General features: G+C 38.9%; 2 protein-coding genes across 5 annotated transcripts in view; both read right to left on the bottom strand.

The window, feature by feature from the left end:
• Nucleotides 1-4,586: 4,586 nt before the first annotated feature.
• On the bottom strand, nucleotides 4,587-7,228 carry LOC104588672 (protein NRT1/ PTR FAMILY 2.7-like). 2 transcript variants are annotated; one of them, XM_010246697.3, is made up of 4 exons: nucleotides 6,863-7,228; nucleotides 6,526-6,740; nucleotides 5,834-6,387; nucleotides 4,587-5,645 (listed from the first exon to the last, which is right to left on the bottom strand). In XM_010246697.3, the coding sequence occupies exons 1-4, from the start codon at nucleotides 6,987-6,989 to the stop codon at nucleotides 4,841-4,843; spliced, it is 1,701 nt and encodes a 566-aa protein (XP_010244999.1). In that variant the 5' UTR covers nucleotides 6,990-7,228; the 3' UTR covers nucleotides 4,587-4,840. The 2 variants fall into 2 exon arrangements, with proteins under 2 accessions (XP_010244999.1, XP_088753038.1); XM_088896912.1 differs by having other exon boundaries at nucleotides 6,526-6,786; nucleotides 6,863-7,064.
• A 5,223-nt stretch (nucleotides 7,229-12,451) lies between these two features.
• Nucleotides 12,452-24,874, bottom strand: part of LOC104599348 (putative LRR receptor-like serine/threonine-protein kinase At1g67720) — a 29,919-nt gene continuing 17,496 nt past the window's right edge. For 2 of the 3 annotated variants that reach the window (XM_088897484.1, XM_088897485.1), the window contains exons 14-15: nucleotides 13,208-13,343; nucleotides 12,452-13,050 (exon numbers count right to left, since the gene is read on the bottom strand). In XM_088897484.1, coding sequence (XP_088753610.1) covers nucleotides 12,715-13,050; nucleotides 13,208-13,343 — 472 coding nt within the window. In that variant the 3' untranslated portion in view covers nucleotides 12,452-12,714. Of the gene's footprint in view, nucleotides 13,051-13,206; nucleotides 13,344-24,874 lie in introns of those variants that run through there. The other variant, XR_016082321.1, reaches the window with a different exon arrangement.

Genomic DNA, 24,874 nt, shown 5'->3' with positions numbered 1-24,874 from the left:
ATCACAAGTTATTATCATAGAAAGAAGAAAGAGGAGAGGTGAAGAGTCCTCCCACCACAAAGTTTACACGGATTCTCTATTCTTGTTTCTTGCAAATGCGACTATTTATCTTTAAATTAAATAATTAAAAATATAACGAATCAAAATTAAATCATCATGGGTCTTTATTGTCTCTCATAAAATCCTTTTTTTACTCTCTCTAATGATATCATTCCTCTCTCTCTCTCTAATTAAAGATGGATTGGGTTAAGTTAAGGGCCAAATATGAATCCTAACATAGACCCAAACTAATGTCAAAACCCAGATTTATCCACCCAAATTAACCAATTTTCCATTGAACCCCATGAATTTGCATGGTTTTATTTGCTAGTTATCAAATACGGTACAAAGGATCTCCTATGGCCTCTTTATAGCATAATGCATCTAATTTGCATATTTACCTAATATAAAAAATATACTTTTGTCTCATTTACACTTATGGGCTTCAGTGCAAATTTTGCATCATATCATATCCTCCTACCTCAATTCCCTCTCATATAAATTTAGGCCATTTTTGTTTCACTTCTCATTTTTTTCTCATTTTTACCTAAGATGAAATTCTAAAATGAATAAGTATAGGTAAAAATAGGCAGAATGAGAAAATATTGCTATGAACCACACTTTTTTCCTGAAAATTAATTCTTTTCAGACTGACAAGTGTCCTATGTTGCTTATTTTCATTCTTAAAATAAAAAAGACTATACCGGTATTCATAATCTACCAGTCTAGGTCTCCAAAACTGTTGACATAGATGTTTACCGACGGATGGCCGATAATCAATGTTTACTAGTTGGCATAGATGTTTTGTAAAAGTACTTTCATAAAAGTGTTCGTAAAAAGTACTTCCGTAAAAGTGCTTTTGTAAAAGTACTTTCATAAAAGTGTTTTAATAAAAGCACTTATATAAAAGTGTTTTAATGTAAAAGTACTTTTATAAAAAAAAGGTTTTTTTTTTCCGCAAAAATAGCAAGGTAAGGCACATAATGCCCTTGGAACATATGGATCTTGAAAAGTTACTCAAAATATAAAGAAGATAACCCCAATCAGACATCAAAGTGCAAAGTTATGGCTTCTAAAAATTTGCACATAATTAAGTGCACAACCTGTGAATTGGTTACTAGGTCGAATGGGTCAATGATTGAACTGCCCAACTAAGACGGTTTTTAACCAAAAGGGGAGTTTCAATAGAACCAAACCTAGAATCAAGGCCGAGTGATGGTTCGAACGGTTCAATCGGCTAAGTCAACAACAAGTTGAAAACATTGATGATAAATGAGAAATGTTTTTATTAGTGATGGAAATGAAATGTAAAATTTAAAATCAATTGGAAGTAAAACTATTTTCCTATTATCTCTCATTAAATATCATATCTAAGGTATATTCACTTATTAAATCCTATATTTAAGATATATTTTTTTTCATCATTAAATTCTACTAATTAAATCCACAACATTAATTTTAATAATATAAAAATAAATATTTTGAAAAAATAATTTGAAAACAAAATCATTTTTTTCCCTCTTGGTGGTGGGTAAGCAATTCAACCATTTGGGGTCAAATCCGTTAATAAATAATGCCATAATTAACTAATAATAAATTAAAATAAATAAAATATATAATACAAAAAATAAAAATAACTAGGCATGTCATTAATATTATATATTAATTATACTGAACAAAAATAATTATGAATGTAAGAAGTATTTTTGTAAATGATGAAAATGGAATGCCAAAATTAAAACCAACCTAAAATGAAATGATGCCATAGTTAAATAATAAAATTTTTAAAAATAGTAAATACGAAGAACCACAAAAATAAATATCATACATACGATATAGTTTTATCAATAGTGGAAATGTAATAAAAAATTTAATGTCAACCTAGAAATCAAAGTATTTTTATTTTTGGGTCGTGGGTTAGTGGTTTGGGTCAAATGGATTAATCGATGACATGATAGTTAAATAATAATAAAAAAGTATAAGTAATAAAAAAAATATATAAAAAATTATATATTAATTATGTCAAACAAAAATGAAGTGTGATAAGTAAAAATTATGTATACAATGTAGATGAAATATATAATTTAAAACTGATTTGAAAGCAAAACTATTTTCTTATTTAAATGGGGGGTCAATGATCTAACTTTTCAAAGAAATTTATGATGTCATAATTGAATAATAAATATTTAAAAAAAAAGATAGAACACAAAAGATAAAAAAATATAGAGTTTTGTTAAAGACATTTTGGAACATTTCTAATGTTATATAATCATCATATTAAATAAAAATAATTGTTAAAAATTATTTTTATTTAAGACAAAAATGGAATACAAAATTTAGTAGTAATAGTAGTATAGTAGTAGTAGTGGTAGTAGTAGTAGTAGTCAAGGTTCAAAGTATCGATACAATACGCTCCGTATCGGGTCTACCGTATCGTATCTTTTGAAAATGATACGGTCCAAAAAACCTGTCTCCATTTGTTTCAGACCCCCAATTTTTTTTTAATAATAAAAAGCATGCTAAAAGCTTCCCCAAAAACCAAAATTTGAAAAAAAAACTAAAAAAAATAGAGTTTTAGCTGTTTCTAAGTGCCAATATGATATGGCCAAAACTCGTATCGTATCGATACTTTGAACCTTGGTAGTAGTAGTAATAACAATACTACTACTACTACAATAATAATAATAATAATAATAATAATAATAATAATAATAATAATAATAATAATAATAATAATAATAATAATAATAATAATAATAATAATATTTTTAGAATATTAAAATGTTTTAAAGAACAACACGACATCGTTTACTCCAGATAAGTGAGGAATATTAACTATTGAACTTAAGCCTGTGTTTGCTGCTCAACCCACACCCAACCCAACCCAACCCACCCATTTTCCAACTTCCATTAATGCATCCTGTTGAAGCGCAACGACGTAGACTGCTCAACTGGGGGCCCAAAAGACTGTCACCCATAATTCAATTGGGGGCCCAAAATTGGACTCCATGTAGATGATGACTTTGATGAATGCGGGCCATGAATAACAAACCCATCTGTATCAAAAAACAATAAAAAAAAAAGGAAGGGTGCAATCACATGCTCGATGAAAGTTTAGCCCATGATGCCGTGAGTATGACGCAATATTAACTTTGGCATCAACATTCAGCCCATGGGCCTTATCATCTTTGCCTAATTAATTATCACCCAACGTCTATCATGAAAAAGGAAAGGACCACTGTGAAAGTACACTCATGGACAGGCATGATGTTTTTCATACCCCATATTGGGGCCTATTCCTTTCCTCTCAACTCTTATCTCTTAATAGGAATTTTTAATTTTAAGAGAAAAATAATTGTTAGTTTCCTCTTATCTCTTATCTTTTAAATTGTAATCATACAATTTTTTGTTTTTCAATGATATCCCTAAAAGACAAATAAAAACTTTCGTATATGGGGTCAAAATGGATATTTGATAATTTCAGAATTCAGAATTCAGAGTTCAGAACAACATTCTCTGTATTCAGAGTTCAGAGGAAAGAAAAGTTCACCAATACCAATATACCTCTTAATGTAATTATTGCACTTTTAGATGTAAGACTTCAGAGCAAACGAACAAGCTGTACCATGGGTTGGGGCCTCTACCATAATATAGGTATCATATTTAATGTTTATATATAAAATATAACATGAAATAATATATAAATATGTATAAATAATATATATATATATATCATGATTTTCAAAACTGGACCGAACTGGATGGTCGGACCAGACAAACCGATAATCGGCCAGTTGATCAATTCCGTTTTACCCCATAACTGTTATTTCACCAAAAACCGTTGATTTGGTTAGCAAACCACTGACCCATGTGGTCAAACCATTAGAACCGTCCAACGGTTTTAGCCATTTTTTAAATTTTTTAAATTTTTTGTTAAAATGGACTATCAGTTCAATTCGAACAGTTGGACCGTTTAACGCAAGAACTGAACCAGTTTATATATATATATATATATGATTGGGGCTGAAAATGATCACCCCTGGCCGAGATGGACTAAAAGAATCAATTAACACAATGATATTTTCTGTATTTGCAGTGAAAATCTGAACCATACACAAAATTTGTACCTAATTCAAATTTGCATCCATTTATTTATAACAATAATTTTTTCCCCTGAACTGTACTTAATATAAAATAATTTGCACCTATTGTCTCATTTTCCTTTATTGACAATGTAGATTTTGCATCACAAGATCTAATACAAAATGAGCACCATGCACCTTTCTTAGGCCTAATTCATTTTGGGGGAAAAATAGATGGGTCCCACTTCCCACAGAAATGCGTTGCCATTATAACGGGACTCATGATAATTTCTTTTTTCCAGAAAGCATTGAGAATGAATAAGTTATTTATCCATTTGTCAAAAAAACTCCAACCGCCTTATTTTTCACACCTTATGGAGATAATCTTTGGCCAAACTTAGGAGTTGGTATAACACCATTTGCACTCCCATGCATCCATCCAATCAAAATAAATGGAACCCTAAATGCATCAAGAAAAGAAAACAAGTCCATTGATCGATCGTCAAATCCAAAATACATAAAAGTTAAAACCATCATCCTTCATGATCAATATTTCAATTAAACAACAAACATTATAAATTCCCCACAGTGAGACAAATATATACTCGGTTAAATTAACACACAAAATTAAAGGAAATGAAGGAGTACGTAAACGCAAAAGAAAATTCATGTGGAGTTGTCTGAGCTTGAATAAGTGACGGTGAAACCGATCGACCTTCTCAACGTTTCTGATACTTGTACAACTTTGTACAGATTAGATAATAGACGAAGTTAATCGCTCCTACCACAACCAGCATCCAGAAAACTTTATCTAGTCTCCCGTGATTGATATCATCAGGCAACCACCCAGTGACTCTCCGAGTCAAATCGATCACTACAGTGCTCAGATAAAACCCAACTGCGGCAAGCAATGAGACCATGGCGGTGGCCGTACTGCGCAAACTGGCCGGAAATTCTTGGTAATACAGCTCTACTTGTCCTGGGAAGTGGAACGCCTCGCCGGCTCCAACTAAGGCGAGCGGTGCCACCAAACACAGCGCAGACATGGGCACGATTGATCCGGGTTGGTCGTCAAGGTGGTGTGATCGGGCCACATGGAGTCGCCTGGACTCGACTATGGCTGACGCTGCCATGGCGGTGATGTTGAGGATGTGGCCAATTCCTACTCGCTGAAGTGGTGTCATAGTTCGACGTGTCAACTTGAGCCACGTTGGATAAAAGAAGCGATCCATGAAGCATAGAGAGAGGGCTGTGGAGATGAGAAGAAAGACGAGGAATGAACCAGCTGGGATTTTGAAGTGTGGCCCGACGTGACGGTCCATTCTTAGAGCTTCAAGGATGATTAGGCTGGTTAGGATCCCTATTGGGACACTTACGAAGATGCCTGTCGACCACAATGGAGAAATTCTGATTAGGGCTTTTAGGTCCTCTACTTCCTGCACTGTGCACAGTCTCCATTGATTTGCAGCTGAGCCGTCTACTCTGATGTCTTCTTCACTTTTCAGCGCTGCACGGTTTAGGAACCTGCACATATTGTAGAGTATGGACTAATTTATAGCCTCTTTAGTGAAGTGTGTGTCTCTAAAGAGGACAAAGGTTGAAAACCAATTTATATTGATGACCAACACAAGCGTTTCTCTACCAAACCCAACCATGCATGAATGTGAAAGTAGTACAGTAGAAATTTAGCTAGAGGGATTATTTCATCTTACTTGAAGCTTGGAGTTGGAGGTGGGTATGGCAGCTTTGTAAGGTCACCATGTCCGTAATAGTAATCCTGGGTCTGGCTTGAGACTGCAACCTTCCTCTTCCGAATGGTGGCGACTAGTACGCGTGCTAAGCTGGTGAATGGGCTTCCTTTGGGTTTGGCGTGACGAAAGTAGCGTTTCCCAATCAAGAAAGCGAGCAGGCCAACGGTGTTAGCACCGATGGCTATGCCATAGCCCCATCCCCAGCCCACGTTGTCCTCAACATAGACGATGACCGTAGCGCCAGCGGCCGACGCCACGTACAGTATGAAGAAGTACCAGTTGAAGAAAATGCCTTGATCCTTGGCGTTATTGAACTGATCGGCGCCCATGGTGGCTGTGGTGAAGCGAGACCCTCCCATCCCAATAGCGCCCAAGGCGATGGCTGAGTAGAGCAGTCCGTATTGGAGCTTTGATGGGGTTTTGCAACTCTCTGCTGCTGCCGCTGATCCAATATTCACACATGGTGGAGGCTTCAGGCTACTCGATGTTGCTGTTATGGTGAACAGAATCACAGCCTACAAGTAAATATGGAGATGCCTTACATATGTTAATGTTGAGTTACGTTCTATGACAGACTAGCTAACAGCTAATTAATGCGATTGTTTACAAGTTATTATTTCACTGCAAGTGATGATAGAGCTAGCTATAACTACCAGCAAAGAGATAAATGAGGAAACAGATATGACGGGGAAGCAGCCCAAAGAGTCAGCGATGATAGCTCCGGCAATGGGGAACAAAGTGGCGCAACCGCTGACTACGTTGTAGACTTGGGCTGCATCGATGCTCTTGACGTTGAATTGTTGGATAAGATATACAGTGAGGTTGCTCAACCATCCACTGGATGCAAGCGTCAAACCCAACGTGCTAACTGCCGATTCCCGTCCGATGCAACAACAGCTATATGTCGTTAGATACTACACATTGAATCCATAAATATTTCAGACATGATATTAAAACAGAGTAGAGAGAAAGAGAAATTAAGAAAGAAACCTGTGATAAAGGGGAAAGTAATCCAACCCCCTTGTTTGTTACCAACAATGGTTGTCTGTGCTTCATTGTCCAATGTAGGTTCGCATGAAAGCTTTCTGTCAGGCCGTTCCAGCTTGGTGTCTGACATGTTTGATGTTTCCTCTTCGGAGGATAAAAAGATGGAAGGGAATAAGAGTATAATTAAAGTAAGAATAATAACCACTAAATAGGGCTATATATACACACAAAGGTGCGTGACCAGTGGTGGTTTCACGTTGAGAGCTGATGCAAGTAGGGCCTATCAACCGATTACATGACATCCAAATACTTTGAAACCTGCTTCTGTTTAGTAATCTGATGGAATGCAGATTTGGCCTGCATCTATCTATCTATTTAAATATTCATACTAAATACAATATGCTATATTTATATATGTACGTTATTTTTATTTTAATAGTAATAGAACAGAATGGACTGAATTCAAATTAATATGATATTTTGAATTTAGAATCAGGTTCGAATTTATAATTTCAACAATAGAATTGGATTCTGATGTAGTTCCATGCATTGGAACATGTTTTTATTTTATTAATTTATTAATTTTATTGTTTTTTAACTTTCTCCATCTTTAGAATAATTTCTGTCTTTCCCCACCCCTGCCCGAAATCCAACTTTGGTGTGCAAACGTGTTCATCGACAGAATTGGCTCCAACTTCAAAGGTTCGTGGGGTGTCTTTTTCTTGGTTTTCAGTCTCGCTGAGGAAGAAAAAGAAGAAGAAAGAAAATGGTAGAAATTGTCGTTCCACTTGCAGAGGAGTACGAGAGGAGGAGGATCAGGGTTTTGAAAGACGATGAGATTGATTTGTTCTTGTTTGTCAGTTCTGGCACGGCCGATCGATGCGTTCTCCTGGGCGAAGAAAGCTGCGGAGGATAGGTTTCAGCTTGCAAAGAGGGTTAGAACCCAAGACTGATTTGGGTCTTGCTACCATCAATGGGCTGAACCATCTAACCTGCGGTCAAACCGGTAAAACTATGATTAAATTTGAGCTTTTGGCTCAGTTTGGAAAGAGTACAAATACAAATATGCAGAGTAGGAAACCTTGTATTTTATATTATTTTATATGTATTTGTGCTGTACATATTTATATTTGTATTCTTTTCAAACTGAGCCTTTGGGTTTTTCATGTGCTCTAAGTTTGACAACATTGACCTATAACATTAGCCGTAACAAATAGGCCGCATCTCAGTCCAGCTCTAGAAAATGTTCGTCTCCTTGGCATAGACAAAGGCTGTAAATCAACTACATACATTGTGAGGTTCAAAATATCAATATACCCGATACGCCATAGGGGTGTATTGGGCCATATCAGTACTTTTTTTTTACTTTTTTATTTTTTTCAAAACCGGTTCAGGGGTGCCGATTTAAAGCTCTTCCACCCTCTGAACCGCTCAGAACCCCGAAATGATACATATCGACCGATATGAGCCGATACGTGTCAATACTTTAAACCTTGATTCTGACAAGTAGGAAGTAGCTATAGTTGAAAATTTCCTTCATTTTTTGCATTGGAGCCCGATATGGGTCGATACGTGTCAATGCGGACCGATATGGGCTGCACGCTGTTCTCAACGTCATCATAAACACAAAGAAAACCACAAGATAACTATTTAGCATTGGAGCCCAGTGGACTCAGACTGCCCATACCCTTGTACAGGGCATACCATTGAGAGGAATTCGGATTTGTTCCTTACAGAGTGCGCCTCATACCAACCTCACAGTACGTTGCAACCACGCAAGAACATCACCCATGAATGATAACTTACAAGTATGGAAATGTTCCAGATATACAGCCCCAATTCTGTGAGGTTGGTGTCAGGAGTGCTATTTAAAGAGAAAATGGGTAGAATCATAGAAAATGGGTAGTGGTCACTACACAACAAGAGAAAATGGGTAGTGGGTAGAATCATAGAACCCAGGGAAGCACCAGTGCAATTCTCATCAGTGGTCTGAAAAAGCATAAAAGATAAGAGAGAACATGTGCCATAATTGGGCCCACACTATTTTGTGGTTCCTTGAATAAGTTTCTCGGTACAAAATGTTGGGAATTGACTTCTAGAAATCTGGAGATGAAATATATATACAATCCAGCTTTTGGAGCTCTGCATTCTGCAATAATGCAACCCAACAAAAGAAAAGAAATCCTCCACATTTATGTCATGTTAGGGTGAATTAAGAGGGCATAGGATGCAATCCGGTTGAGTAGCTTCTCCGTTGTCTCATTTCATCATGTAGGAGTGCCTTTATATATATGGGCAGTGAACAGTGGACAGTGGACAGTGGACAGTGGAGGGGAATGAGTGCCTATATATATAGTGTGGCCCAAATGTCCAATACAAAGCTTTCTATTTGGGTAAGAAGTTACTTTTTGACTGCTCAAGCCCAAAGAGATTTCTGTCTTATGATAAAAGTGGAGGGGAAAGCTTTTTTTTCTTTTCCGGTAAAATATAAAAACCTCTTTTGAAGTTTCTAACAATCATAAAAGCCTCCTCTCTAATGTCATGTTAATAAATACCTCCCCTGAACTTTTGAGAAACTTGACAAAAACCTTTCTTCTTTCATCTTCTCAGACGGAAAAAGTTAGACTGGTGTAGCAGTTTCTTCCAAATATCCATTCTACCCTTTTATAAATTATTTTACATACAAAATTACTGAGTAACCATGTTTTAATTCGATTAAAACATTAGAAGATGATTGTTAAAAGGAGATTTTTGTCAAGTAAAAACTGGGGTTATTTCAGTAATTTTGTATGTAAAATAATTTATAAAAGGATAGAATGGGTATTTAGAAGAAATTGATACATTAGACTAACGTTTTCCATCTAAGAAAGTGATGAAAGGGAGTTTTTTGTCAAATTTCTCAAAAATTCAGGGAAGATATTTGTTAAATGAAAATAGAGGGGAGGTTTTTATGATTATCAAAAACCTTAAGGGAGATTTTTGTATTTTACCCTTTTTATTGCTGCAGTTTTTTATTATATATGGGTTGCTAGAAATGATGCTTTAAGTCAGTGTTTTGGATTTTATCTCATGTTTCGAATGTTATCTCCTGGGATTGGTAAGGAAACGATGATAATGTTCAAGGATATTTTGCTATTGGTAATCCGAATTAATGAACCAGAATTCTAATATTGGTTTGGGAATTTGTACTAAGTTTGATGCTGATTGTTGTGCAAATAATTTGGGTTCGTTCGGTTTATTTGTTATTAATAACAATTAGTTTTTGTCAGTTGCAGGTGGTCTTTTGGATAAGGTAAATGATGTTTTAGAAGCAGAACTCGGAAGTATTTTGCAGGCTTTTGCTTTTTGCTAAAAGGGCTAATTGAAAGATCATCATTGTCATTGCTCCAGAAAACGGTGATACATCAGCGTCACATTGGAACCGTTTCTCTATAAAAAATGGTACTCCAAGCCATGTTTTGAAAATCGAGAAAGCGTGGTTTGGAGCAACACCGAATTTGGCGTTTCCTGGAGCTGCAGCTCGTTGCTGCCAACAGGGACATGAGGTGACAGTGACAGGGACATGTCGTGGCACTGGATAATAGGTACCAGTGCTGAAAACATTTCTTGGAGCATTGGTACCAAACAAAAAACACTGTTGTTGCTCCAAGAAATGTCCTACCTGACAGTAACATTTACAAACAAAAAAAGACACCATTTTCTCATAAAACGGTGCTTCCAACCTATACATCAGCATCGATGCCAAATATATACTATTAGTGTAAAATCTGTTTGCTTGAATACCATCCGAATGTTGAATGGAGCTTGTGAAGTCTCACCTTGGTCATCTTTAGTTTTTTTTTAAATATAAAATTAAAGATGTTTTAGAGTTTTTTATTCTTTTATGTTCGTTTATATTTCTATAACTTGTAATACTGAGGCCTATCAGGCTGCCCAGGAAGCAAGAAAAAAAAAGGCATTCAAGAATGGTGGTTTCTTTATGTAAAAAAAAAAAAAGAAAAAAAAAAGCTGATCATGTGTGGCCATTGCCCTAAATGGATTACGGAGATTGTTGACGAAATGTGAGTCATTATTGTCATCTTTCTAAGCTTTGTCAAGGCATGGTAGAAGACTTAGTGTACCTCATCAATCTATTTTTGAAAGAGTACCTCATCAATCTATTGGATGGGCTCTTTCATGGTCATGGTTCACATTAGATGATGTTGGACTGTATGTGGTCCATGTGGGGCATGGTTCACATTCATTGAACCTATGTCGTTTAGTCAACTCGTCCCACGCCAATGGCCGTAGGCTTATGTGCCAAATATTGAAGTTCACATCTGCGCCCCACAGAGTGTGCCTCAAAAATGCCTAACACGCACATCTCAGCATGCATTGGTGATATCTCCGTACTTGTCATAGGGAGATGTTCCTAATACATGATTGGGATGTGTTGTAAAACATTTTCAGGGCACTCTGTGGGGCGCAGATGTGAATTCCAAGTATTCATGTTCAAAGAAGTTATACCACGTTTTCCTCTGCGATAACAGAGTGCAAAACCTGTGGCTGTTCGTGAGACCCAATCAACACTATTTAGAAGCCCATACAGCCAAAGGTGAAGTTGAGCAAGCTAGGGGTGATAATTTCAGCCCGGCCCACAAATTCAAGGTTGGGCTTAGATTTTGTATTCAAGCTTGGCCCAGGCTTGGGTCCGCATAAAGCCCACAAATTTCAAGGCCAGGCCTGGGCCTAGTCCATACTACAAGCCCATCCTGGGCCCGGTCCTGCTTGACCAGGGAACTAGTCATATTACCATTTTTTTCATCACTCAGTTCGTTATTTTATAAAATATGTTGATTTGCTGGCAAAAGAATCGCTTACCAGGACAGTTACAGCAGTCCGCGGTTTTTTTTTTTTCGAGTTGGCCTCAACAAATCATTAAACAAATTGTGTGGTCACAGATTTATTCCTGTATCGTGTGAATTGTACAATGATTTCCACATAAGCCAAAACAGGAGACAAATTATTTCATTTCCAGGCCGCTTTTGAAAACATTGGTTCAAGTCAAACCAATTGAGGTCTGGCTCGTTGGTGTGTTAACTGGTTTTTTCCAGCATTGGAGTAGAATCAAATCCTGCAACCAACACTTTGGGAAAAAGAGAGAAGTTATTAATGGTACATGACACCGAATACTGAAAAAAAAAGTTTAAGGTAAGGTTTTTGTTTGGTTGCTTTGCACTGCTGCAAAGCTATGGTAATGCATATGGTTTGAGTGTGAATTTTGATTTACTTTTGTTTCAACTTTTACCTTATTATTTTGTTTGTTTGTAGTGCAAATTAAGTAAAATAATTTGTAGTACAAATTATTAAACCAGAATTATTATTATTTTCATTTGCACTATGTGTACTAGTGCAAATAAAATTGCACTGCAACCAAATACAGCCTATAGTATTTATCCCTTTTTATTTACACATATACATCATCTGAAAGTTGCAGAGACTGACGTGGAAAGAGTCAAGAGACCTAAATCTATAAGTTGGTAACTTGAGAATGGACAGACTTGCTCGAACTCAAAAATCTGTGCTTTGAAAGAACTCAAATAAAAATGGATGTAAAGAAAGGCTCAATCAATCACAAATATCGATAAATTGAGGTTGATCGATCCATATTTCATACAGGCTTCGGTGAATAAACTTAAATGTTAAATCAATTATCATATGGATTTAAACCCGAAGCCTTGAAAAAATTTAATCACCATAATATAATCTGAACATTATATACTGTTAACATTCCATATTTTCTAGGGGTAGCTCTGTAATCTGAATGAGACTAAAATTTCTAAAATTACACAAGTGGAGAACAGAGACCACCACAGCTATCGTGCTGTTGGCCTCGTAATGGACTCATCTAATGAGACGAATAGCCTGGACTCGCCTATGTTCCTGGAGCCGAGATTGGTGGAAGAGTGTAAAGAGTTGTTTGACATATTGTCAGAGTAACCTTCTCTTCTTGTTTCTGCTCCCCTCTCTATTGAAATTGCTTCTTGGATCTCCTTGAGCACTTCTGATATTGATGGCCTCGTATTCCCATGGGGTTGGACACACATCATCGCCTTTTCAGCAATCTTCCAAACTGATTGGATATCAAATTCGTTATGCAGCGAGGGATCAATGATTCCCTGAATGTCCCCTGTCTCTATGTGTGCCCTCGCCTATAATATTATCATTCCCATAGATTAACAAATAAGCAAACAAGAACGAAAAAAAAAATGCAGGATAGGTGAACCAAGAAAATCCGCAAGCTGTATATATATGTAAGAGAGAGAGAGAGAGAGAGAGAGAAGCTTCAATAGTAAACTTTGAACTAACCCATTGAACTATATTCCGGAAGTTCACACCAAAGCTTTCATTAGATATTACTTCTTGACCAGATATCAGCTCAAGAAGAACCACACCAAAACTATAAACATCACTCTTGTCTGTCAATTGCTGAGAGATGTAATACCTGTATATTAAGAGAAAAAATGGACATATCAAATACAGCCGCATGAAGACACAATGTAAAACTCAAATTCTTAAATAAATGGAACAAACATCAAGGTATATGCACATGTATTGCTATACTTATAGGACTCTTAAGACCCCGGAATCTTCTGTGTGGTAATTCATTCACCAGGTCTAGGGTCTAAACACCACCACCATGTTAGGATATGGTTTGAAGCCCAAAAGAGCCTCACTTGTTTGTCTGCTATAAAATTTCACCTTCAACACCCTTGACACATGTCCAAAATAAGCCTTGACCGGCAGCTTCTAAACTAAATGAAATTGGAAGGCTAAACCACATGGGAGAAAATGCCAATACGAAGTGGGTATAAGGCTGCATGGACTGGGGGATTGAACATGTGACCTCTAAAAGGTTTCCATGAACAGTTCAGATCACCAGCATCATGCCTCCAAGTGGCAGAAATAGGGTAAATTATGTAAAGAAGATACACATTTCTACAAAGTCATCAACACCAGAGCATATCTTCCACCTGCTCACAGAAAGGACATGAAAGGTCTAAAAATTGGCAGCATTAGTGGATCATATATGCATCAATGGCATCAAATCTAATTAGTATTAAAACTTATAATTTGATAAGTATGTTGTGGACAAATTCAAAAAAAAAATGTAATTATTCATTAACACTTGGCGAGAGAGACAGAGAGATGTGGGATTGTTTCTTTCCTAGATGTATGATTCATAAACTTATGGATCATGACCATAGATGTTCCTGTTTCAAAACCTCCTGACCCATGATTTAGGCACTAAGGTCAAAATATGCCAGAAAAGGCATAATGATTGCATTCCATTTGCCCAAATGTAAAGTGGGAAAATAGATTTAATAGTTGACAGAAACCACTAATCAATCAGGATCAGTTTTACAGAATACTACCTTTTCAAAGCTGGTTTTTAACAAGACAAATTCAAGTGGTAATTGCTTCTGAACCTTAACACAGGAATCTTGAATTTCAGATCATAAAATAGAACTGCCTGAATTTAAACATTTAATAAAAAGGAAATGTTCCACCTCATTATGCAGCCAACCTTTTATGTACTGCTTGAATTACATTTATAAAATAAAAAAAAAATCCACCTCATTATGCACTCTACCTTTTACTGGCACACCTAATCTTCCCCCTCCCTGATGTCATTCCCATAGTTGTTGAGGCATGTAGGCAAATATAGGTGACAGAGGAGCATCTTATCAGTTATCACCTAGTCTTCTAGGTACCTACCTAGATGATGGATTTTGACAATGAATGAAGTATGTTTTTCCAATGTTGACATGGAACTATTTATCCTTTTATATTATTTTATATTGAAAGAATTATATAAAGATAGGAAATGATGCCTACATACTAAATCACTAATCACTATCAGCCATTAATTACAATATTCCATAAACATAGTGCCATACAATCATTTCATATATAGCAATGCGGCAATAAACCAAGCAAAAAGCAAAACAGAGTACAAAATACATATACTGAAATAAACAATTTTTTTAAACTACATGAATTCAGGGCCAGATCAACTTTGCTAATTGTTGAGCAAGAGCAAGTGAAGAGAGGAGAGAAGAAGAGAGAAGAGAGGTGAGTCGAGTGACTAAAAGCCCTCCAGAACGTAGGGGGCGAAAGAATGATTTTATTATTTATATTAGTACAGTCGAACAATATAAACAAAGGAGAAATTACAACAGTACCCTTATGGTACTAAACCTGAATACATAAACAACTGTCAACACTCCCCCTCAAGTTGGAGCATAGATATCAATCATGCCCAACTTGTCACAAAGATCATGATGTCTGGAAAGGTTTAAACCCTTTGTAAAGATGTCTGCAAGCTGGTTCTCAGAAGTGACATAGGGGGTACACACTTCGCCTGTGATAACTTTCTCTCTGATATGCTTGTCAACTTCGATGTGCTTTATTCTATCATGTAGCACCGGATTGGCAGCAATGCTTATAGCTGCTTTGTTATCACAAAATAGAGTTATAGGTTTGGTCACTGGGAAACCCAACTCCCCCAACAAATTCTTTATCCACATGCCTTCAGCAACCCCGTGGGCCATAGCACGATATTCAGCTTCAGCACTGGATCTAGCTACCACATTTTGCTTTTTACTCCTCCATGTAACAAGGTTCCCTCCTATAAAGGTGCAATAGCCACTGGTAGACTTTCTGTCACTTTGGGATCCAACCCAATCTGCATCTGTATAAACTTCAACTTTCAAATGTCTGTGCTTTTGAAATAACAAACCAGTACTCGGATACTTCTTTAGATATCGGAGGATTCTCTCTACTGCTTCAAGATGAGAAGACCTAGGAGCATGCATGAACTGACTGAGGACACCAACAGCATATGCAATGTCTGGGCGAGTCATAGAAAGGTATAACAATCTCCCTACAAGCCTCTGAAACTGTTTCACATCCTTGAGCGATTCACCACAGTTGTCACCTAATTTATGGTTGGGGTCAATGGGAGAGTCAACTGGCTTCACCCCCATCTTTCCAGTGTCCTGAAGTAAATATAGGACATATTTCCTTTGAGAAATGAAGATACCCTTCTTTGATCGGGCAACTTCAATTCCAAGGAAGTATCTGGCAGGTCCTAGATCCTTCACTTCAAACTGAGTGGCAAGAAAAAGTTTCAATTTCTGAATTTCATCCTCCCAATCACCAGTAACAATTATGTCATCCACATATACAATTAGAGCAGCAATTTTACCTTCTCCTTTTTTCACAAACAGTGTGTGATCTGATTGACATTGCCTGTATCCTTTCTGCTGAACTGCCACATGGAATCTGCTGAACCAAGCTCTTGGTGATTGTTTCAGCCCGTATAAGGACTTTTTCAACTTGCACACTTTCTGTTCATTGCCTTTGAAAGCTAAATTACTGTAGCCAAAGTAGCAGAAAAGAGAAGAAGAAGAAGAAGAAGAGATGCTGGAATGTCGAACTGAACTGCTCAGTCGACAGTACTATTATTTATATTATGATGTAGTACAATGATACAGGAAGTTACTAGAATGCCCCTGATTAGTGATGGGACACCCAGACAACTTAAAACATTAAACAGGATTAGGCCCATTAACAAAGGCCCAGTACAGGACAACTTAAACTTAAGTATAGGCTAATAAGAACTCTTATTAGCCGAATACCCATACAGACTTCAATCCAACACTCCCCCTCAAGCTAAGCATGGATATCAATCATGTTTAGCTTGCCAAGCATGTCCCTAAACTTTGCTGCTGCCAGCCCTTTAGTCAATACATCTGCAATTTGCATCTCAGATGGAGTATAAGGCACACAGAGTTCACCCGAGACAATTCTTTCTCTAACAAAGTGCCGATCAATCTCAATATGTTTTGTCCTGTCATGCTGCACGGGATTGTTGGCAATGTTGATGGCAGCTTTATTGTCACAATACAGCCTGAGAGGACCTTCAGCCTTAATGCCAAGTTCATTAAGAAGAGTTCTGAGCCATAAGAGTTCAGCAACCCCGTGGGCCATAGCTCGATACTCTGCTTCTGCACTTGATCTAGCCACTACATTCTGTTTCTTACTGCGCCATGTGACCAGGTTTCCTCCCACAAATGTACAGTAACCCGAGGTTGACTTCCTGTCTCCAACAGACCCAGCCCAATCTGCATCAGTGTAGGCTTCAATTTCAATTCTATTGTTTTTCCTGAAGAGAATTCCCTTCCATGGGCAAGTCTTCAAGTACCTGAGAATCCTTTCAACTGCTTTCATATGAGGGATCTTTGGAGAGTGCATAAATTGACTGACAACATGCACAGCATAAGCAATATCTGGCCGAGTGAGAGATAAGTATATCAGCTTCCCTACCAATTTTTGGTATCTCTCTCTATCACAGTAGTCCTCCCCTACTAATTCCTGCAGGCCATGATTCTGTTCCATTGGAGTATCTGCTGGCCTGCACCCCATCATGCCTGTTTCCTCTAGGAGGTCAAGAACATACTTCCGCTGACATATGTAGATTCCCTCTCTTGACCTGGCAACTTCAATCCCAAGAAAATATCTCAAATGACCCAAGTCTTTGATCTCAAACTCAGAAGCTAGAAACTCCTTCAGTCTTTTTATCTCTTCCAAGTCATTCCCAGTAATAACCATATCATCCACATAAACAATGAGTGCAGTAAGTTTGCTATCCTGTCTCCTTATGAACAAGGTATGGTCTGCACCACTCTGAGTGTACCCCACTTTCTTCATGGCCCCACAGAGCCTCTCAAACCATGCACGGGGAGATTGCTTCAACCCATATAATGCTTTCCTCAGTTTGCACATCTTTCTACTAAAGTCATAGCCTGGTGGAGGTTCCATAAATACCTCTTCATGAAGGTCACCATTTAAGAAGGCATTCTTCACATCCAGCTGATGAAGTTCCCATGAAAAATTTGCTGCTAGTGACAATAGAACCCGAATTGTGTTAAGCTTTGCTACTGGGGCAAAGGTTTCTTTGTAGTCAATCCATTCTTTCTGAGTAAACCCCTTTGCCACAAGTCTGGCCTTGTACCTTTCAATGGACCCGTCCTCCCTGTGCTTTACAGTAAACACCCACTTGCACCCAACAGTGGTCTTCCTCTCTGGCAGATCCACTAATTCCCAAGTTCTTGCTTTCATTAGGGCTTTCATCTCTTCATTCATAGCTTCTTTCCACCTTGGATCAGACACTGCCTCTGAGTACCTAGAAGGAACACGCACAGAGGAAAGAGCAGACACAAAGGAGTGATAGGTAGGAGATAAATGTAAGTAAGAAACAAAATCAGCAATGGGGTGTCGGGTGGTGCAAGAGCGGATAGGCTTATGGAGAGCAATAGGAAGATCCAAATCAGAAGTATGAGAGTTGGAATTACCTTGGATTGTAGAGACAGATTGATCCGAGTCCAACTGGTTGCTGTCATGAGGTTGAGGGCCCCTTTTTCTTCTGTTGTATGTAAGTATCTCTTTTTGTTGCCTACTGGAGCCTTCAGGAACATCTGCAGCATCAGGAGAGGTAACCGGCACAGTGGGAGCTTCACTGGGTTGACCCGGAATGTCACAACAAGGAGTAGGAGGAGAGGATGGAAGACCCGAGGCAGATAGGGGAACAAAAAAGGGAGGGAGAATGAGAATCCTCTTCCATCCCACTAGTCTCCCCGTGAAGAGGATTCTGAGAAGACTGAAAATAGGGTTAAGACTCAAAGAAGACCACATCTCTGGTGACATACTTAGTCTTGGAGACAGGGTCATAACACTTGTAACCCTTTTGTGTAGGAGAGTACCCCAAGAATATTCCCTTTGTAGCCTTAGGATCCAGCTTGGTCTTCTTTGGGTCCTTCACATGTATGAAACATATACAGCCAAAGACCCGAGGAGGAAGGGGAAAGTCTGGAAGAGTGGGGCACAAAACAGAGAAAGGGGTTTTCATACCCAACACCTTAGATGGCATCCGGTTTATTAGATATGATGCAGAAAGTACAGCTTGAGACCAATATTGCTTGGGGACTGTCTCCAATAGATGTCTATTCTTGCGCTCAGCAACCCCATTCTGCTGAGGAGTATAAGCACAGGATGACTGATGTAGTATGCCAGCATCTTCCATGAATAAGTTCAAGGATTTTTCAAAGTATTCAGCAGCATTGTCTGACTTGAATTGCTTAATCTTCTTATTAAACCGTGTTTCAATCATCTTGCAAAATGCCATGGTTATTCGTGGTACTTCATCCTGTCCTTTTAACAGGTAGATCCATGTACAACGAGAGTAGTGGTCAATAAAACTGATAAAGTACCGGAAGCCATCAAAGGAAACAATGGATGAAGGGCCCCAGACATCAGAATGAACCAAATCAAAAGGAGCACAAATTTCATTGCTGGAAATTGGATACATAGTTCTACATTGTTTTGACACTTGACATACTTCACAGGTTAAACTTTGACTTGAAATGCCCTTAAACAGTTCGGGAAACAACATTTCTAATGAGGAGAAAGACACATGACCTAGTCTAGCATGCCAAAGATGCAACTTAGCTTTTGACTCCACACTCTCCAGACTACTACCAGCAGATGCTTGTAAGGCTGAACCGATGTCTGCATCAAGATAGTAGAGTCCTCCATACTCATGACCGCACCCAATCGTTCTCCTTGTCAATCTGTCCTGGAAGACACAATGAGTAGGAAAAAAAGTTATACTACAGTTCAAATTTTTGGTAAGCTTTGAAACAAACAAAAGATTTGAGGTGAGACTGGGAACATGCAAAACTAATTTAAGAGAGAGGTCCTTGCTTAGGTCAACCATTCCCTTTCCAGAGATAGTGGAGAAAGACCCGTCAGCAACTCTCATCTTATCCTGACCAGACAACAAATGATATGAAGAGAATAGGGAAGACATATGTGTCATGTGGTCAGTTGCACCGGAATCAATAACCCAAGAAGTAGAGTCAATAGATCCAGTGGCACTGAAGGCAGAGGCTGTACCTGATCTAGCAAGAGATGTAGAAGCAAAAGAATTATTTCTTAGACGGGCTAATGCCCTGCTAAGGACCTCAACCTCACTAGTAGTGAAGCCCAAAGTACCAGTTCCAGAGGAATCAACAACCTGTCCCATAGGAGAAGACATTGTTGGTGTATTTTGTGAGTTTTCATCATTGTTGCTGGTGACAAAATTCCCACTTGCCGCAGGCCTGTTATCTCTAGAAGAAACATCTCTGGGTATTGAAGACATCTTGACTGCAGCCACTGTGTAGGTGACACTGATTAAGACTAGCCGAAGCAGTTCTGAAGGTTCTGAACCAGTTCTGGAGCAGATCTGATTAGCTGAAATGATCACAGCAGGTTCTGACAGCACTCGACACAGTTTCAGACTTGCCGAGACTGTCACAGTTTTGAAACAATTCAGTTACAACAGCAAGCAAGGAGTTCTGGGCTGGTAACCGACCTGAAGCTAAGGGTTCTCAACTATTGTGCTATGCAGACTCCACTTGAACTTCGAGTACTGCAACTGTAAAGAGAGTGCTCTTCCTTGCGGCCAATACTAGGACTGCTGACATCAGTCCTCAACTAGGGTTCACAGTGCTGAACAATCTGGAGCTGGCAGCTCCCTAGGTAATCTCACAGCAGTGGTGAGGGGTTTCGGACTGATAACCACCCTGAACTTGGAGCTGTTTGCCACATTGCTATGCTGGTAGAAGTGTTCACAGTGCTGGTAGAACACTAGATAGACTTCACTTGGGCTGAACCAAAAACTGCAACAGTTCGGGTACAGTAGCGAGTGAACAGTTCGAGGCTGCAACAGTAGCAAGTGAACAGTGGGCTCTGTAGAAGAAGCTAAGTCTGTGCGAGTCTTGCTGGAGCACCGAAGCTGCAACTGTAGAAGTAGCTAAGCTCCTTTCGGCTAGTGCTAGGACTGCTGAAATCAGTCCTCAACTAGGTCTGTCCTACACAGACCTCTCTTAGTAGCCAAATAGCTACTATTTGCTGGAAATAACCTAGTAGGACAACTACTTCTGGGTCTTACTTCCCTTGAGTCCTACAACCAAGAGAAACCCTAGGTTCGAACTTGCTTTACTCTCTTACACCCCTAGGTCTTCACTGCAGCAACCCAGAAAAGGAAGAGAGAAGATGAAAAGACAACAAGAGAAGAGAGTGTGTGCCAGCTGAAACCAAGAAGAAGCTAATGCTCTGATACCATGAAAGCTAATTACTGTAGCCGAAGTAGCAGAAAAGAGAAGAAGAAGAAGAGATGCTGGAATGTCGAACTGAACTGCTCAGTCGACAGTACTATTATTTATATTATGATGTAGTACAATGATACAGGAAGTTACTAGAATGCCCCTGATTAGTGATGGGACACCCAGACAACTTAAAACATTAAACAGGATTAGGCCCATTAACAAAGGCCCAGTACAGGACAACTTAAACTTAAGTATAGGCTAATAAGAACTCTTATAAGCCGAATACTCATACATACAAAGACTTCAATTCAACAGCCTTGGGCTAGAAAACCAGGAGGTTGAATCATGTACACTTCCTTTTCAAGGTCACCATTCAAGAATGCATTCTTGATGTCCAGCTGGTGTAAAACCCAATCTAGATTAGCCGCAAGAGAGAAAATGACTCTAATGGAATTCATCTTGGCAACGGGGGCAAAAGTTTCTGCATAATCAACTCCATACACTTGAGTAAATCCCTTTGCCACTAAGCGAGCTTTATACCTTTCCATTGTTCCATCAGCCTTATGCTTGACTGTGAACACCCATTTACATCCAACTAGAACCTTTCCCTTAGGAAGATCAACAAGTTCCCATGTGCCATTTTTGTGAAGGGCATTAATTTCTTCCCTCATGGCATTTTTCCATTCAGGAACTGAAAGAGCTTCTGCCACATTCTTAGGGATAGGGACACTGTCAATAGAGGTAAGGAAGGCACGGAATGAGGATGAAATGTTCTCATAGGAGACAAAATTGGAAATGGGATGTTTAGTGGTGCACAATTTAACACCCTTCCTGTGAGCAATAGGACGATCAAGATCATTAGCAGTAGAGGAATCATTTTCAATAGATTCAAGGACATCATTGGGAGCAAAAATACCTGAGTGAGTATGATCCTCCCCCGAGGAGTCTGGTGGCACTGGAGGTATACCTTCCAGATTCTCTATAGCTCTTGAATTTGGTTGACCTTTGCGACGACGAGAAAAAACACGAAAAGGTGGAGGGTTAGGGAGAGAGGGAAGATGAACCAGTTTCTCCTCATGCCTACACTCCCCCTGAGGAGAAACAGGATAGAAAGGCTCATCTTCAAAGAAAGAAACATCCATGGAGACATAGGATTTACGAGAAACAGGATCAAAACAACGGTATCCCTGTTGAGTGAAGGAGTAACCAAGAAATATGCAAGGGATAGCACGAGAATCCAATTTCCCACGGGTGGGAGACAGATTTTGGACAAAACATCGGCAACCAAAGGCACGAGGAGGAATAGAAAGAAGGGGAGCCTTAGGAAAGAGAAGTTGATGTGGGGCTTTGTACTCTAACCGACGAGAGGGCATACGGTTTATAAGGTAAGTGGAACAAAGAACAGCTTCAAGCCAAAACCGTTTGGGAACATTCATATGAAGTAGTAAACCTCGAGCCACTTCAAGGAGATGTCGGTTCTTCCGTTCGGCCACACCATTTTGTTGTGGTGTGCGGGCACAAGAGCTACGGTGAAGGGAACCATGCGAAGCAAAAAATTCCGTGAGGTCATTATGAAAAAATTCTTTTGCATTGTTTGATTAGAAAATTTGGATTTCAATTTGAAATTGAGTGAAGACCATCCGCTGGAAATCTTGAATGATTTTTGGTACTTCTTCCCTGGTTCCATCGGGTATACCCAAGTATATCTAGAATAATCATCAATGAGGGTAATGAAATACTTGTAGCCACTCTTAGATGGTAAAGTAACAGGGTCCCACACATCAGAATGAACAATGTGAGACGGAGATTCAGATTTACTATTTCTTTGAAGAAAATAAGTTCTACAAGGCTTACTCAACTGACACTTTTGACAAGAAAAATCAGAAACAAACATTGACTTAAACAGTTCTGGGAATACAACTTTCAAAGACTCAAAAGACAAATGACCAAGACGACAATGCCATAAATAGACTTTTTTCTTACAGGACTGACTCATAGACTGACTCATAGACTCTGTAACATGAAGACCGGCCTTATTCTCCAGCATGTAAAGTCCATCAGCCATACGACCCCTACCAATCGTCCTCCCCGAGGCCAGATCCTGAATCACACAATGAGAAGGGAAAAGGGTCATTGAGCAATTCAAGGAATTAGTAACACTACTAACAGAGAACAAATTAATGGGAAAATTTGGAACATGAAGAACATCAGAAAGGGTAAGGCCAAGAGGAAGAGGGAGAGTTCCTTGACCAGCTATGGAAGAGTATGATCCATCGGCTAGTCTCACCTTGTCTCTTCCAGAAAGAGGGTGATAGGTTTGAAAGTAAGAGGACGTACCAGTCATATGTTTTGATGCTCCAGAATCAATGATCCATGGAGAGTCAAGGGTGTGAGAAGCAACATGGAAAGCAGTGGCAGGGTTACCTGACGTAGATGCAAATGAGGTTGAGGGAGGAGTATCCATCTGACGAATTGCTTTACCATAGAGCTCTAAATGGTCACGGAAGGAATTCATAGTGTCCTCCCTCGGGTCAGGTCCAGTGAGATGTGTCTGAGTCACAGTAGAAATGGAGGGCTGATTCTCCCGAGTAGCCATGTTGGCCATGTGATGTTTCTTTGTACTTTGCTGTCCGTACTTCTTATTCACCTCTGAACCTTGCTTCTTAGTCAGATCTTGAGCCCATTTTGGTTTCCCATGAAGATCCCAACAGGTATCTTTGGTGTGTCGGGGTTTCTGGCAATAAGTGCACCACAATTTTTCCTTATCTTTTGTTTTTTTCTGGAGATCTCCTTTTCTGGAGATCACTCTGGTAGTGATCCAACTCCTTCCAGACAGATGTTAAGCCAGAGTAATAGACCGATAAGCACCTCTCCCCCTGTCTACAAGTAGAAGATGCTGCCTGCAGTTGATAAATTTTGGCATAGTATCGCAATTCTGAATATGTAGACTTTGCTTGTTCCCAGATTTCATTCGCAGTTTCAGCCCACATGAAATTCTTCCTAATTTGAGGTTGCATGGAAACCAAGAGCCAGGACATAACAATACTGTTCTCTTGATTCCATCTATCATATTCAGCACTCTCGGAGGATGATTCTTTTATCCTCCCATTAATATAGCCTATCTTCCCCCTTGAAGTGATGTATAATTTGATCCCTCTTGACCACTCCAGGTAATTTAAACCATCAAGAGGGCCAACAGCCATGGGAAAGGATAGGTCACCCCCACCCATTCCATTTAGCATTGAGGAAACTCCAGATGTGGATGAATCTTCACTGCCCATGATATCTGAATAAAAAGTTGAAACAGCAACCAAAAAGGTACAACCGTACAAGACTATTTCAGAGATAGGTCCTTCTGACCACTGGTTTCACTGAGAACAAAAGAAAGAGCATTGCTGTTGCAGTACAAGAACAGGTCCTTCTGACCTACAGTTTCACTGAGAACAAATAACAAATTGAACATTGCTGTTGCAGTACAAGAACAGGTCCTTCTGACCTACAGTTTCACTGAGAACAAACAACAAACTGAACACTGCTGTTGCAGTACTGAAACAGGTCCTTCTGACCTACGGTTTCACTGAAACAAGTCTGCACATTGCTGTTGCAGTACAAGAACAAGTCTGAATGACCTATTTAGTAGGGCTGATAGCTAACCAGTCAAGGAGATCAATAGGGTAGCCGAACAGTCAATTAATAAGATTAATGTTGAGCAGACAATTAGTCGACTAAAACAAACCATCAACAGTCCACAATACCAACAAAAAGAAGGTTTGAATACAGTTACTGTGTTAAGGAATACAGTCACTTAACAGTAGGGCAG

Source organism: Nelumbo nucifera, chromosome 2, assembly GCF_055504915.1.
Source record: "Nelumbo nucifera cultivar China Antique chromosome 2, China Antique-T2T, whole genome shotgun sequence".
Taxonomy (NCBI): domain Eukaryota; kingdom Viridiplantae; phylum Streptophyta; class Magnoliopsida; order Proteales; family Nelumbonaceae; genus Nelumbo; species Nelumbo nucifera.
This window is presented reverse-complemented; position numbering and strand designations above follow the sequence as displayed.